At 42.3% G+C, this 15,234-nt stretch overlaps 1 protein-coding gene across 1 annotated transcript in view; it reads left to right on the forward strand.

The window, feature by feature from the left end:
* Window positions 1-2,993: 2,993 nt before the first annotated feature.
* Window positions 2,994-15,234, forward strand: part of LOC140941470 (adenylosuccinate lyase-like) — a 113,290-nt gene continuing 101,049 nt past the window's right edge. Inside the window, exons 1-11 of the mRNA XM_073390465.1 lie at window positions 2,994-3,144; window positions 3,252-3,455; window positions 4,851-4,895; window positions 5,305-5,384; window positions 6,068-6,239; window positions 6,475-6,612; window positions 7,813-7,882; window positions 9,785-9,932; window positions 10,424-10,514; window positions 11,503-11,592; window positions 13,067-13,243. Coding sequence (XP_073246566.1) covers window positions 2,995-3,144; window positions 3,252-3,455; window positions 4,851-4,895; window positions 5,305-5,384; window positions 6,068-6,239; window positions 6,475-6,612; window positions 7,813-7,882; window positions 9,785-9,932; window positions 10,424-10,514; window positions 11,503-11,592; window positions 13,067-13,243 — 1,365 coding nt within the window. The 5' untranslated portion in view covers window position 2,994. The remainder of the gene's footprint in view (window positions 3,145-3,251; window positions 3,456-4,850; window positions 4,896-5,304; window positions 5,385-6,067; window positions 6,240-6,474; window positions 6,613-7,812; window positions 7,883-9,784; window positions 9,933-10,423; window positions 10,515-11,502; window positions 11,593-13,066; window positions 13,244-15,234) is intronic.

Consider the following 15,234-nt stretch of genomic DNA (forward strand, 5'->3'; position numbering starts at 1 on the left):
ACTTGTTACGATACATGTATGTGTAAAATACAGTAGAATAAGAAGAATCGTACGATCGGAAACTTATTGCTACAATCATTTAGGTAAAGTCGGACAACAGCACACTACAGTTGTAGAATAGTTGAATCGGAAGAATCGTACAATCGGCGACTTACAGTCATTTGGGTAAAATCGGACAATAGCACGCTACAGTTATAGAATCGTATAATCGGAGAATTGTCTTTGACACACTGACAGTTTTCTTAATCACAGAATAGTAAAATTGGAGGAAATCTGTAGTGCTAAATCGGAGAATAGTACCTCTAAATCGGTTATTCTATTAATCCGAGTTAGCACTTATCGCACCGCTCTCCGCTGTCATAACAGTTTTCTGCCGGGTTGACTCATGCTACGGACATGAAGACTCTTCACTATAAATACGATCCTGTGTCATAATTATACCTTTCTGAATATTCTTGTCACTTGAGTGATGCATTTTAATTGAAGCGTAAACGAAATGGAAGCGACATCGCTCCTGGGACGAAAAAAATCCCGCGCGGCCGGCTCCCCCCCCCCCCCCCCCACCAAAAAAAAAAAAAACGCGCGAAATACGAAAACAAGAAGTCAATTTCCGCTTGCATAGTAACCGGGTTACCTTGCAACGAGATACGATTATGGGTCCTTAGATAGTTTTTTACGTAAAAGGGACATTGTAAAAGGTACATCTATCTCCTGCTGTCAATGTTATTTATCTACACCTGTCTCCTGAAAATATGAAGCTGAGCACAAAACTTATGAACATATCAACTCATGAGTTTGACAATGCAAGGGGATTCAAAAGCTGACTTATTTCAAGATTTATGCTCAAAATGCCAATTTAAAATTTCTCCTTTTGAAATAGTCTTGCAACAAAGGAAGCAAAAGCAGCGCGACCTTCTTTAAAAGTTGAACCATTGATGATAGCTGGATTTTCATCCATAAACATACTCTATGAAGGTTTCTGCTGAGTTTCCTATGTAATGTGCAATTTAATTTGGAATTCGATTTCCTATGAAGTACTTAAGATTTCTTAAGAGCTCGTTTAAACATGTCTATGCATTCCAGATCGAATTGGAATTTGGAAATGTTGATTTTTGAGTGGCTGAGGGAAAAACCAGAGTACCGGAAAAAAATTTCTCGGAGCAAAGGAGAGAGCTAAAAACAAGCTCAACCCACATATAGCATTGATGCCAGGATTTGAACCTGCCGGACCACATTGATGAAAAGTGAGCACTCTCACGATTGTACCACCCTTGTTCCCCTCTCTTGCAAGAGAGGTGTACTATAGCCACTTTTACAGTAGAGTTTATCTGTTATATACAGATTCACCACTATATACAGGGCTGTTACATACAGGTTTAACTGTATGACTTTTTCTCAATGAGTGTAGTGATTAAAAGCCTGAGTTGCTTCTCTCCAGAACATGTCTTCCTTTAGAAGCTCACTGTTCAATAACCTGTTGTCATTCTCATCATCATCATCATCATCATCATCGTTGCTTTTTTCATTGTTCCTGATAATTGTCCCTATCTTTCATCATCATCATCATGATCATTGCTTTCTTCAGTGTCACTGATAATCATTTCTATCTCTTTCTTCTCTTGGTTAGTTGTGAATAAAAAACTTCAGTCCCATCCAGTTGAAATACATAAAAACAACCAAGACTGGTATAAAAGTTGGCACAAGGAGACCAAAGTAGCATGGTGAATACTGGTTCAGACATGACTCTGGAAAATCCTGTAAAATTTAAAAAGCATATGAATGTCTACTCTCTTCACAAGGACACTGTTTTATATTACACTACATTACTGTCAACTCCCTCTTAAGACAGACACCTTTGGGACCAGCACAAAGTTTCCGTCTTAGAGAAATGTTCATGTTAGAGAGAGTCAAATAAAGGGAGTAAAGAAAGGCAGGGATCAACTCTAGGTGTGCATTTTACAGAGGTAGTGTTCACCTTATAGAGGTGTCCCTTAAGAGTTGACTGTACATTTATGTACTGCTGCCTGCCTAACATATTTCGAAATCAAACAATGGGTGGGAAGTTGCTGCCACAGGTCTCTCGATCTGACAAACTGCTCCATGTGTATTTGTCAGGCAACAAATGCCAGCAACACAGGTCAGGGCCATTCCATTTAACAGCCACACTTCACCCTACCCCTCTCCTCTACAGACGAGTTAAGTTGACTTTCTTTTACCCCCTATGGTCAAAAGTACTGACACAGTCCGATATTCCACAGAAATATTTCAAGATCAAAGGTGTCAATGCAGTGACCCCACGGAAAAAACTTGCCAGTTCCCCCCTCCCCCCCCACCTCAATCTATAGATATGATTTTCTGTGGGGGTGGTGGTGGTGGTGGGTGGTGCCGGTGGTGGGTGGTGCCTTGGATATTAAGTGAAATGGCCCCTCACAACGAAAATTTTTGCGAAATCTTTGTTCCCGCAGCAGGGCTTTTCCTCGTGACAAAACACAAATTCAAGATACAGCAGTTTGAATTTGTGCGACTTGTCATTTCAAAAAAATCGTTGCAGTCGTCCCGATCTACCCTCTTCGCATCACAGATGTTTCCATATGATCGTCTCGTCGATCCTTTGACCACAGCTTGGGAGGACTCAACACGATCCGGAAGATTGTAAGGGAACCTGGCTTGAGTTTCAGCTGCGTCGAAATGACAGAAGGTTATTAAACTGGTAAACAATGTATCTTTTCTTCCCTTACACAGAAAAAAACGGAAAATATCTCACCTCTGTGGTTAGGAAAGTGTAAACTATACCGAAAAGGCAGCTAATCACAAAGATCGGGGAGAAGATCAACAAAAAATACGGAGCATAATCATCGGCGAAAGTAAAATGAACTTTTTCTTCGTCCGCCATAACATTTTTGAGGCAATCCGCTGCTCAGTTGGTACCAATGTAAATTTGTTTTCAATGTTCGCTGACCAAATAATCGTAGGTTCATTACAGTTACAGACAAGATGGCGGACGCGGGAGATTCGGTTCACGCTGTTTATCGGAGTCCATTAACTAGTCGCTATGCTAGCGCTGAAATGGCGTTTAACTTTTCCGAAGACAAAAAATTCTCCACGTGGAGGAAGCTCTGGCTCTTTTTAGCTAAGTCCGAGAAGGTGAAATTTACAATTTGTCGGTGTTGACACAGTTCGAAAGCTACAGTGAAAAGCCAATCGCGATTTGTTAAAAATCGAGTTTTGTATTATTTTTTATTTTATTATAGATGCTAGGCTTGGACATCACAGATGAGCAAATTCAGGAAATGGAAACTAACTTAACAAATATTGACTACAAACTAGCGGCTGCCGAGGAAAAGAAGAGACGACATGATGTCATGGCGCACGTGCACACTTTTGGCGCGTGCTGTCCCAAAGCTGCCCCTATAATACATCTGGGAGCCACATCTTGTTATGTTGGTGATAATACCGTAAGTTTTTGTCGAAAAAAACATTTACATCTACTGGGACGTGAGTACAATATTTACACAGAGGTGTCACGGAGGAGCGGGGAGGGAGGAAGGGGAGGGAGAGGAGGGGGTTCAATGTAGGGTGGGACAAGTGCAGGCCGGAGTCTGGCAGGGCCTTTGTTTGAAAGGTGGATAACGTTACCCACTGATTAAATCTCTATCCAGTGGTTAACACAATTGGTTTACCTAATACTTATCCTCTGGAGAGTGATTTATCCAGTGGATAGTGCTATCCAACGTTTGAACAATCAAGGTGAGGTCAGCAACTAAAAAAGTGACGTGAATGCCTCTTAAAACTAGCAGGGTTCTATCTAGGGTATTTGAGGGGTAGAAGCTTCCCCCCAAAATGCCCAGCTTTCCCCCCAAAAATACTGTTATCGTTACAGTTTATAAGTAACTATATCGGAAAAATCATCCAGACACAACGAGGTCAGTGCACACACTGTAACATTTCTCAAAATTGTCTCTCAATGGCACCAGATGGCATCTCAGCGCATATTCATTTCAAAACGTTTCCGGGGAGCATGCCTCCGGGACCCCCCTGGGAAGCTCATGCGATTCGGCCACTTGGGACTTCTCCCCAAGCAATAAATCCTAGATAGAACCCTGACTAGTCATCCTCTTCTGCAGTAACATTTTCTAAAGTCTAGGAACAGCTTTCAGAGCATAATCATAACATTGTTTACCTTGTTTACTTGCCTGCAAGTCTGCAATATGCATTCACCATTCGTCCCATACAAAGGGGCAGGGGCACTTTTCTTATATAAGCAATGAGGATGCTTGTCAGAAAATTTTGTACACCTGTAAGTGCTAAGGGGATTACATATTGTGGGCATGAATCAAGTTTGTTTTTGCCCACAGAGGTACCAATGGCACTGAAACTGGATTGTCTTCTGTCAGTGACTATTTTCTACAGTTATAAAGATAGGTTACCTGACTAATTCCTGTCATTTTTAGTGAAATACCCAAAAATGCCCCGAAAGATATGGCAACATCTCTAACAGTGGCCATTTCAGAATTCTGCTCTCAGAATTCTGTCATGATTGGCAATCATTCCACACAGGCGAAGAATGTTACTACAGGGAATGTTAAAAGGGATGGTGCTGATACCATAGCAGTCCTATAAAAAAGCTCTTCTCTCTTTAACAAATCAAAATACTGGGACAGACTCCTGGATTTTCCTGATAACCACAGCAGTAGTGCAAGATTATCGTGACCATGTGTACACGTCCATAGCAGGATAAAGGATATAGACAGCTCTAGCTGTGTCAAAGAAAATGAAGGGACGTAAAATTTCAGAAAGAGTGTTGTCTGTTCTGTTTTGACTGATATTTGAAATTTTCTGGACTGTTATAGGACCTTATTGTGTTAAAGGATGCTTTCAACATTTTACTCCCAAAGGTGAGGCTGACTTTTATTTCGTGTTTGCAGAAATTGTTACAAAAGGTTGAGGTTAGAGGCTAGATGTCTGGGCCCTTTCAAGGCTGTGCTCTAAGAAAAATTGAAGGGAGCCCACTGCTCTGAGCTTGTGAAATACAGGCACCCAGCATATGATTTGTATGAAAAAGCTAAGATATTCTAGTTGCCGGAGAACAAAAGTTAGGTGCCTTGGGCCACTGGGCTCTGCTAGAGCACAGCCTTGCCTTTGGTGTCACTGGGGAGTTTGAATTTTTCTGGAATAATGCAATGTAATTTATGAGTACAAGGTGCATGTACATGAATGTATTACATCTGTATTTATTGCAGTTATTAAGAATAAGGTTACAGTATTTTATCTTAATGTCTTTTCACTTCTTGATTTTATTTGAAGCTTGCAAGATGCATACATAGATTGTCAGGTTTTGCAGAGCAGAACAAGTCAATTCCCACCCTTGGCTACACACATTTTCAGTAAGTTATGGAAACAATTTATCTTAAGGTATTAGGGCCTGCTGTTTCAGCTAATTTTAACGCTTTACAACTGGTAGCTTACCCAAGACTGTAACTCTGCATCATGCTTAACTGTTCTAACTTACTCTGCTCTTCTCTGCCTACTCTACACTGCTCTTCTCTTAGTTACTCTACCCTGCTCTAACCTACCAGTAGTCTGCTTTGCTCTAACCTACCACTACTCTGTTTCACTCTCATTTACCCTATATTGTTTTTCTCTAACATAGTGTACATTGCTATAACCTACTCTACCCTACGGTAACCCACACTGCACTTCTTTAACAGTGTACTCCACATTATTGTAATCCACTCCATGCTGGTCAAATCTACAGTGTGTACTCCATACTATAGTCTGTACTCTACAGTGTAATCTACATTACTCTAACCTCCACTGTGCTTTAATTTACTCTGCTCTAACCTACTCTACTTTGCTTTAATTTACTCTACAGTCTGCTCGAACAGACTTTTACTCTACATTGCTATATACTTAGGGTCTTAAAAAAATGATGAAGATTGCCTTTGCTTGGAAAATGGTTAGACCTACATGTATGTATGCCCCAAATTACCTTGTTTACAGGTGAGCATAAAACAAAGTCCTCAGTTACTTCTTTCTACTAACAATAATGACCTGTTTTTCATTGTAGACCAGCTCAGCTGACTACAGTGGGTAAAAGAGCTTGCCTTTGGCTGTCTGACCTTCTAATGGACCTAAGAAACCTAACTAGAGCACATGATGATTTGAGGTTCAGAGGGGTTAAAGGTACCACAGGTACCCAGGCCAGTTTTCTGAGTCTTTTTGATGGAGACCATGACAAGGTAGAAATTCATTCTTTTTCGAGGTTCCTTCTTTAGCCTGGGTAGCAAGTATTTCCGCTTGAGTTATTGAGTGAAAACTTGGAGCATTCCAGCTGTCATACATTAACTTGAGCAGAATTGCATGCTATGCAGGCTATTTCCTATCAAACTGCCCTTTTTTTAATTGCAGCTGCTCAGTGTCAGTTTCTTTCAAAAGTGAAGCTTCTTTTGCCTTAAATGTGGTTGTTTATAATAGGTGGAAAGACTAGACCAGCTGGTGACTGAAATGGCTGGGTTCAACAGCCATTACCTGGTTACAGGCCAGACCTACAGCCGCAAAGTAGATTTGGATTGCCTTTCAGCTCTCGGCAGTCTAGGGGCTTCTGTTCACAAGGTATTTTTGCTTTTTCTTCCCCCCCCCCCCACCCCTAACATACTTTCTTTAAAGTAACTGCAGTACTTTAACATTCATTTGTGCCCCAAAGTAAAAAAGGGGGATAAAGCTGCTCACCTTCCCCTCCCCTAAGCCAACATTAACACTTGCTTCTCAAAGGCAAAATGTTGGCCCAGGGGAGAGGTAGGTGGCCAGATTCCCAGAAACGTATTATGATCCAAGATCATTATACTTTTCTAGGAAACTGCCCACCTACTCCTCCCATAAGCCAACACAACACTAACTTACTTCTCACTTAGGGCAAAATATTGGTTTAGGGGAGGGGTAGGTGGGTAGATTCCCAGAAATGTATAATGATCCAAAAAAGGCACAGAATAAATGAATACAAGGGAGGAAAGAAAAGGGGGAGGGAGCCTGGTCACTCTCCCCAGTTCTCCCTCTCTTTTTCTTTAATTTGTACCACTCCCTACTACCTGAACGTCTGAAATAGGCTACACGGAGTTACTCAATGATGAGAAAATGGAGGAGGAGGAGGAGAGGTGGTTTTCTCCTTTTCCCTAGCTCACTGACTCGTTTCCTAGTCCTTTTTCAGTACAGTAAACGTTTCGATAGGCCACTTCCGAGTTCCAAATACCCGCACTTTCAAAATGAAGCTAAGTGCACATCCTTTCTTGTGAAAATGAGTTTTGTTTGCACGAGAATGAAAAATCATCTCCATATCAAAGGCTGAGCACTTGACCTCGTTTTCAAACAGAGGCTCGGGGAACTCGGAAATGGCCTATTTGTAGATTGCAAAACAGTTCGTACTTTTGCGTATTCAAGTCAGCTCGAGCAATCAAACAAAAGGTCTGGAGCGAGGCTGAAAAAGGAGAGTGAGACTGGGGAGTTTTTTTTCTCTCGCCTCACACGCCCAACAGGCGTGTGAGGCTCGCGCGCTTCGCGCGCGTAAGACTCTTACCCCACGCTTTACCGATTTCTTTACTGATTTTGAGAAAAAACCTGACTGTTTTGCAGTCTAGGCCTATTGTTTTTTTTGTCATTTTCTCCAACTTTTAGTTCATGAGAGCATAGCTACTGCAGTATGCTGTTGTAAATGGTCATCTTTGAAATAGGCACTACAATGTATAGATTTAGCTCTCTTTTATATTAAGTAATTATCGCCTCGTTTTGCTTTGAACGTTGTGATTGCTGTCTTTGCAGATATGTACGGATATCAGGCTTTTGGCCAATCAAAAAGAAATCGAGGAACCTTTTGAGAAGGAACAGATAGGTAACTGAAAACAAGTAAATGAAGTAAGCCCAAAAAAACTCTGTGTACATGGGCAAACCGGTCGGTTCACTGTTACCACTTTAGAACCTAGAAAGGAACTGGGCCGAGTTAACTTTCGCAAAGACTTCTGGAACTTGGAAGAAATTGGACAATGAGGACCTTACAATCCGACAACGGCGACGTCCATAAAAAGGTCGCTAAAAATAGACTTCCCATCAATTTATTTTTATCGCGATCATCTCAATTCGCCCTGTTACTTAAAAGAAGGGAATTTTGGTCGGAGCTGAAGAAAGGGAAACGCGCCTGAGTACAGACAGAGATGGTAGAATTTATCGCCTTGCCGTTCCCGTTCTCAAGTAAACTAAAAATTTGGTCATGTCACGTCGTAGTCGTGCAGGGACGGCAAAGAAATGTACAAAAAAGCGTGATAAATGCACGTGCAGAGTAGTTGTTTGGCTCATTAAAGGGGCACCTTCAACCAGTGTGCACTGCGGTCGTACACTTCACCGAAATCTTTTTCTTAATACAGAAATCACGAACGTGATTTCTGTGTTTGATAACAGGATTCTATCGATGTTTCTTTTAAGAAGGGTATCACAGTCTGCTATTGGCTAGGTTGCGAAGATGCAATCCGATTTTCAAACACAATCAGAACGTTCGTAATTTCTGTATTACAGCACTGCAAATGATTTCGGTGAAGTGCACGCCCGCAATACACACTGGTTGAAGGTGCCCCTTTAGACATATTGAATTTTTGACGTTCTCGTTGCCGTCGCCGTCGCCGTCGTAGTCTTGTAAGGTTCCTTTTAGCTGACTGGCGCGTCCCCCGTAGCGATCCCACAAACAATTGCGGGACGTATTTCGGCTCCAGTTCTCTTCTCGCTTCTGAAGTTACGAATTAGAACCTAACAGAACCTTCTTCTGGGTACACTGAATGGGGTGTTCTTCTTTATACAAGTACTAACGATTTGAGCGCAAGTGTTCGATTTGCTTGAGTGCCAGACTCTAGAATGAAGAACAAAAAAGGATTCTAGCACAGTAAGCTCTACCCTGGACGCGTAACTGCCAGGATTTATCGCGCGTAATAACCTGCAGAACAAGCATTTCTTTTTTCGTTTTTTCGTGCTTTTTAGGCGAACAAAGGCAAGTGAGAAGCGAGTGAGGAGCGCAATACACGCGCGACGGGGAAGGCACAGAAATTGTATCTTCCGCGCCTTTCCCTTTTGTGCGTGTGTCGCGCTTCAAGCTCGCTTCGTGCTTCGTTCCCCTGAAAAACGCACAAAAATAGCGCCTGTTCTACAGGTTACGCGCGGAAGTGCTCGCGGTAAAGCCACCAGAAGAACTATTTATAAATGAGGATTAGTCACATTGGGACTTGGTCGCTTACTGGGTATGGTGGATTTACAACCGTTTTGTCTACGAGTCATTTCGCTGTCTTAAGTCGTTTCCGTAAAGTGTTAGGTCAGTTCCTTTCTTTCGCCTGATCAATGGCTTTAAGGACGAGGCTTTCAGTTGTGTATCGGACTCTGTGTCATGGCTAGAGCTGCTTCAATAAAGGTTACTTTGGGCATTAGGAATTGGTATTTGGATATTGGATCGAATTGGGCATTTGGGAATACGAAGTTCACTGCAGTGACTTGCTTCAGTGACTTCCAACAATGCTTTCCCAGAGCGCAATTCCCAATGCCCAAACCAACCTTTATTGAAACAGTTTTATTCATGTGTGGCGCTCGTTTCGTTTTTAAGCGAAACGACTTAAAACGTTGGCGAACGGGACGTTAGCGAGAGGACGCGTAGGCGAAACGACGTTCACCTCGTGGTGCACTGTAAACCTTCAAGCTAAGCAGACTTAGAGAAGCTGCGCCCTCATGTAAGTACTCAAAAGTTTTCTTTCTTCCCAAGGCTCAAGTGCAATGCCGTACAAACGGAATCCGATGAGAAGTGAGAGATGTTGCAGTCTGGCACGTCATTTGATGGTTCTTGTAGGCGATGCACAGCAAACAGCTGCAACACAGTGGCTGGAGAGAACTCTGGATGACAGCGCCAACAGGTGATGCGAAGCAAGGCTAGCTTTTGAATTCGTTTCCTGTGCTCAATTCCTTCTACCAACTCAGCAGGGAACATTATACGTTTCTGGGAAACTGCGCACATACCCCGCCACCCCTAAGCCAGGGCTCATTCCTACAACGTACGAGGTGCCTCGAACAATGTTTTTGTACCAAGGCCCCGTACTGAAGCTGTTAAACGGGCTTTTAGTTATAGGGGGAGGGGGGGGGGGGGGGGGCGGTCATGTGGAATGGTCTAGAAAATGTGCTTAAAGACGCGATAAATCTCAGCCCGAGGCTCACTGCTTTTACTTTCCTAAAAACAGAAAGTCTGAATTACATAACGCCCTACATGTATTCAGAGTGCATGTAAAATGTTTTTCTTTTAACGCATTCCTATTGTTTATGGTCAATTATCCATTTACATTGTACTTGTGCAATTCTTTAATGTGAAAACTAATAATCATTGTCTTATCTTGTGAAAACATTTTTGCAGGAGAATAAGTTTGGCGGAAGCTTTCCTCACAGCTGACATTTTGCTCAGTACTTTGCAGAATGTTTCGGAGGGTTTGGTAGTTTACCCAAAGGTAAGAGAAATGAATCAAGGAGAGAGCTTATGCACACCGTTTTGAGCGACAGATCGCCTAATGTAAACGACAGATCGCCTCATGTAAGCGACAGATCGCCCCATGTAAGAGAATCCGGATTCCGGGATCCGAGAAATTCTTGTTTTTGGAATCCGAAATCAGGGAAATTTTTGCTTGTGGAACTGAAATACTGGGCGTTGGACTCCGAAATTCAGCTCAAGATACCTGGAATTCCGCTAACCATTGGAATCCGGAATCCAAGTTCCGGTGACAGGGAATCCAGAATCCAGAACTGGAATCCGGAATCCATGGCGTGGAGTCCGGAATCCAGTTTTGAATTTCCTTACCTGGGGCGAGACGGACGTCAGCCGGAAGTAGCCTTTTCCCTTCTGATATGTCTCGACGCTACCGCATTGGTCTTTTCAAGTGTCTTTTTTCTTACAGAGATGACTTGCTTGAAGAATTGGACAAATTACAGAGCTCCAAAGTGCAAAAAGACTTTACTTTCGATTGCCCTCCGTCGCTCAAAAACGCCTTTGCTTAACCTCCCTTGTCATGATCTTCTGTTTTAACGTTGCGGAATCGCACATTTTGTGAAAAAAAAAAAATCATTTTATTCGAAAGCTGGAAGCACGGTGGTGCATTTTAGTACGTTGAACCAGAAGTAGATATGCTTCTGGTTGAATTTAATCAGAACCCTATGGCTAAATTTGGCCCTTCGTAAAAAGTGGAAGCCTTGTCTGGTTTATGTTGCAACAAAGCAAAAACAAATCTACTGAAAGTTTGAATGAGTGTTAAGGCGCTTACCATTAGTGGCCTACCAGGACCAGTCAAGACGTGAAAATGTTGCCACCGTTACTCAAGACTGTCTACCCAGGTTGTAAAATCACACTAATCACATGTTGCGTGATCACGTTCACGATCGCGATCTTACGCGCTTCGTATATTCGGTGTTTGACTCAAGATTTTCTTCTGTCACCACGAACAGGTTATTGAACGCCATATTCGTCAAGAGTTACCGTTCATGGCGTCAGAAAACGTTATCATGGCCATGGTTAAAGCTGGAGGCAGTAGGCAGGTAGGATAATTGTTGTTCAGTTCTGGAAACTAGAGATCTTTCTACAGCGTTGTTTATTTTCGTTACCACGATGAAAAGGCCAAGAAAATGGCAACCCAAAAACACTTATAGTGATCAGGTCTTTTAACTCCAGGTACACTAAGATAACAGCTGTTTGATGTCTGTTCTCTGCTAACAATCAACATAATGTTTTTTGAACCAGAAACTAATAAGGCCCTATCCACACGAATCCCTTTTTGTTTGAAAACGGAGATTTTTTCCTCCGGCTTGGCCTACCGCCCACTTGTATTCAGTTCGGTGAAAATGGTCACCGAAAACGCATCTTTCAAAAACGCTGTCCAGAGTTGAGAGTTTTATAAACGCCGTTTTGCTGCAAATGTCTGGACGGATGAAAACGGAGATTTTTGCAAACGATTACGTCGTGGTGTTGGATCCAGTCTATCCCGCGCATGAGCTTAGACGTCACCATCTCGCGGGCTAGATACCAGTAAATGCGCATGCTCCCATTGAAGATTGTACCGTTTTCAGTGTGTTGTGAAACGTTAGAATGCTTATGATTGTATTTTCTTATTTCATTAAATTTGCAGTAGTTGCTAAAGTAAGCCATTATCTCGCCACCGCTAAAAGAGATGTTTAGATTGTAACAGGACATACCGTGGGATAAGATAATTAGAATTAATCAATGTTGTATTTAATCGGGTATTACTAGCTTAACCGCACATAAGGATTAGCAAACCCACGCTTAATAGGAAATTAGTTGAAATTAGTGCCCACGAAGCGATTTTAAACGTGATTAAAGAACTTAGACCCCATTTGATTATTGTGACCACGCCGGAATTACGCTTCTGGGTGTGGACTTCCTTAGCTAATTATACGCAGCAGTTTTGTAAAATTTAGTTAGATTGAAATTGATCGTAGAACGTAACGTGTAACGTTGAATTGTGAAGAATAAAGTCAGATTGGTACGAAAGTGTACAGTCTTCGATTGTTGAACCAGCGTGTGCGGAATCTCTGTCTATCGCAAGTGGGAAATTCTGCGAAACAGTAGTCTGCTACACAGCCGTTTTTAGTGTCGTCACGCAACCCTCCTCCCCACTGGGGAGGAGCATTGCGTGACGACTCTAAAAACGGCTGTGTAGCAGACTAGCGAAACAGTGAATGGTGCATTTTTGTTTGGATGGGCAAAGAAGACTCAAAAACGCAATGCATGGACGCGGATTTGTTTTGAAAATTGACTAAAAGTCTCCGTTTTCAGCAAAAGCGGATACGTATGGAGGGGGCCTAAACTGATTTGCCATTGGAGTGTCAACAGAAATATCTCAAGTGTGGTTGCAGTGACGTGAGACACTTCCGCTTTGTTGTTGTTGTAATTTGTACCAATCTGATTAACTATTATACTATCAAGAGATAGCTTTTATGGATTTTAAAAGGATATGGAAACAAATTGATGGGTTTTTGATGTAATGTTTAACAGGAATGCCACGAAAAGATCCGCGTTCTGTCCCAGGAGGCTGGGGCGGTTGTCAAGGAGCAGGGTGGCGACAATGATTTGGTTGAGAGAATCAAGGCCTGTGAATACTTTGCTCCCATTCACAACCAGCTAGACGCCATATTGGATGCCAGCACTTTCACTGGGCGGGCACCACAACAGGTAAGACAAGTCAGGTTCATTAAGTGTCAGAAATATTTTAAAATTGCAATATCACAGTAGTGAATATTGACAGGGTCATACAGTGGGACCCGGTTAATACTTACCAAGGGGACATGCCATGGTGCCCGTATTATCCGGGTGTGCGTATTCAGCGGGGACTCGGGAAGAAACGTCACGGACACATGTTTTATGGAACTCAAGACTAAAGCGGACTGTTTTACGAGAAAACCTTGCTTAATGTTGTAACTGTGACTAAAATTACCTTCAGTTTAAAGTACTATTGTGAAAGTTTGAACCCAGGAGTCATTTCATAAGTAGATTGAGCATGATCGTTCGGGTGAACGTAGTCACGAGTAGGACTGTTGTTGACAGTGACTGGCCTTTTGTCAACCTGTGCGGTAGTCATCTTTCGAGCAAAGTGAGTTGTATCACGTCAGTTGATGGTATTTTGAAAACTCTGGTTATTGACCTGATTGGTCAATTAAGTCGCGATGTTATTGGTCGTAGGTCAGTTAAGCCGTGATGTTATTGGCTATGAAGACTCGTAATGTCATTGGTGCGTTTCGATCCGTCTATTGTCACAGTTAACCAGTCGTTTATTGTTAGTCGAATTGTCGGTTCTCCAGACATTTTCTCGTAGTTAGTTTTGCTTGAGTCCGTCGATAAGTCGTTTGTACGGTACTGGTAGCTGTTGACTACGATTCAGTGGCGTTTGTTCTAAGTTAGTACACCAGCTTTCTAACGCGAGTCGTTAATAATGGTCTATGGAATACGTAATACATGTCGCAGAGACTCCCAGTCGATTTGATGTTTCGTCTGTGAATGGTGTTCAGCGATGTGATCGTTGACGTCACCATTTCTTGTGGCTCGTTGTGTTCGGTCAGTTACGTGCTAAGGTTTCTGCCGGTTCCACCAATGTAAGTGGCATGGCAGTTGCAGCATTTGATCTTGTATACTGCTCCCTGTCTGCCCTTTGGTATGAAACACGACCCTAGACGGTTTGACGATATATGGGAGATTATAACAGGAAGATGTCTGTTGTCCGTATTAACCGGTGAGCAAATAAAGCGGCCGGGTTGATTTTGGAGAAAACATATGAGCTTTTCGTCGGGACAAACGAAACTGTCCGTTACGGGGTGTCGGTATCAAGTGAGTGTCCGTAGAGCGGGGTTCCATTCTAGATGCAATTTCGAATCGACCTCCCCGGCGAAAACGGGGGTGCTCGTTGCACCCGTCTTTTTGGGATTTAAATTTTCGGATGGGTACAGGTTAGGGTGCTAACCCGGAGCAGGGGTGGGGGGTACTCCCAATGGTACCATTTGTCAATAGAAGGTATAAGAAAGGGGTACCTTTTTCGTGAAAAATAGCATATAAAAGTATAAGGGGTTTCCTCGGGGAGGAGCCTCCCCGTATGAACATTTGTTGAGTACCCTCCGGGTCCTAAGAGGGGTTAAGTCACGCTATTTGCTATCTTTTAAAAAAGCTAAAACGTGTCCTCGCATCAATTGAATTCCAATAATAATGGCCCACTTTTTTTAAGTGAAGACTATATTTAGGCATTGAAACTGTTTCATGTCATCTGTTGCTGCGGATGGCAAGGGTGGACGAAGATTGAAAATTGAAAAAAAATAGGCCATATTTTAATGCTCTGCCTGCAAAAATCACTAAAATAATAATTATGATTGGGGCTCCTTGATGAGATTTGTCTGATACCGTCATGACTCTGCGGGAGCATTATAATTTCCCGGAATCTTTTAACAGTTCAGTACCCCAAACAGTATAGGGTTATACCGGCTCTCTGTGCTTTTGTATCGCGTTTCAATAAGATTGTATATTTTTAAAAGATCTTGATTACTTGAGTTGGATTTTTCTTTGAAAACGATAAGTGTACACGTCCTTTGGTTTTAAATTCTTCTCTGTGCTGCCTTGGGGAGAAAAAAAAAACACATAAAAGGTCACAGATGCCAAAATTAAGTTATTCATATTTCGTC

This window comes from Porites lutea, chromosome 6, assembly GCF_958299795.1.
Source record: "Porites lutea chromosome 6, jaPorLute2.1, whole genome shotgun sequence".
NCBI classification, from domain to species: Eukaryota; Metazoa; Cnidaria; class Anthozoa; order Scleractinia; family Poritidae; genus Porites; species Porites lutea.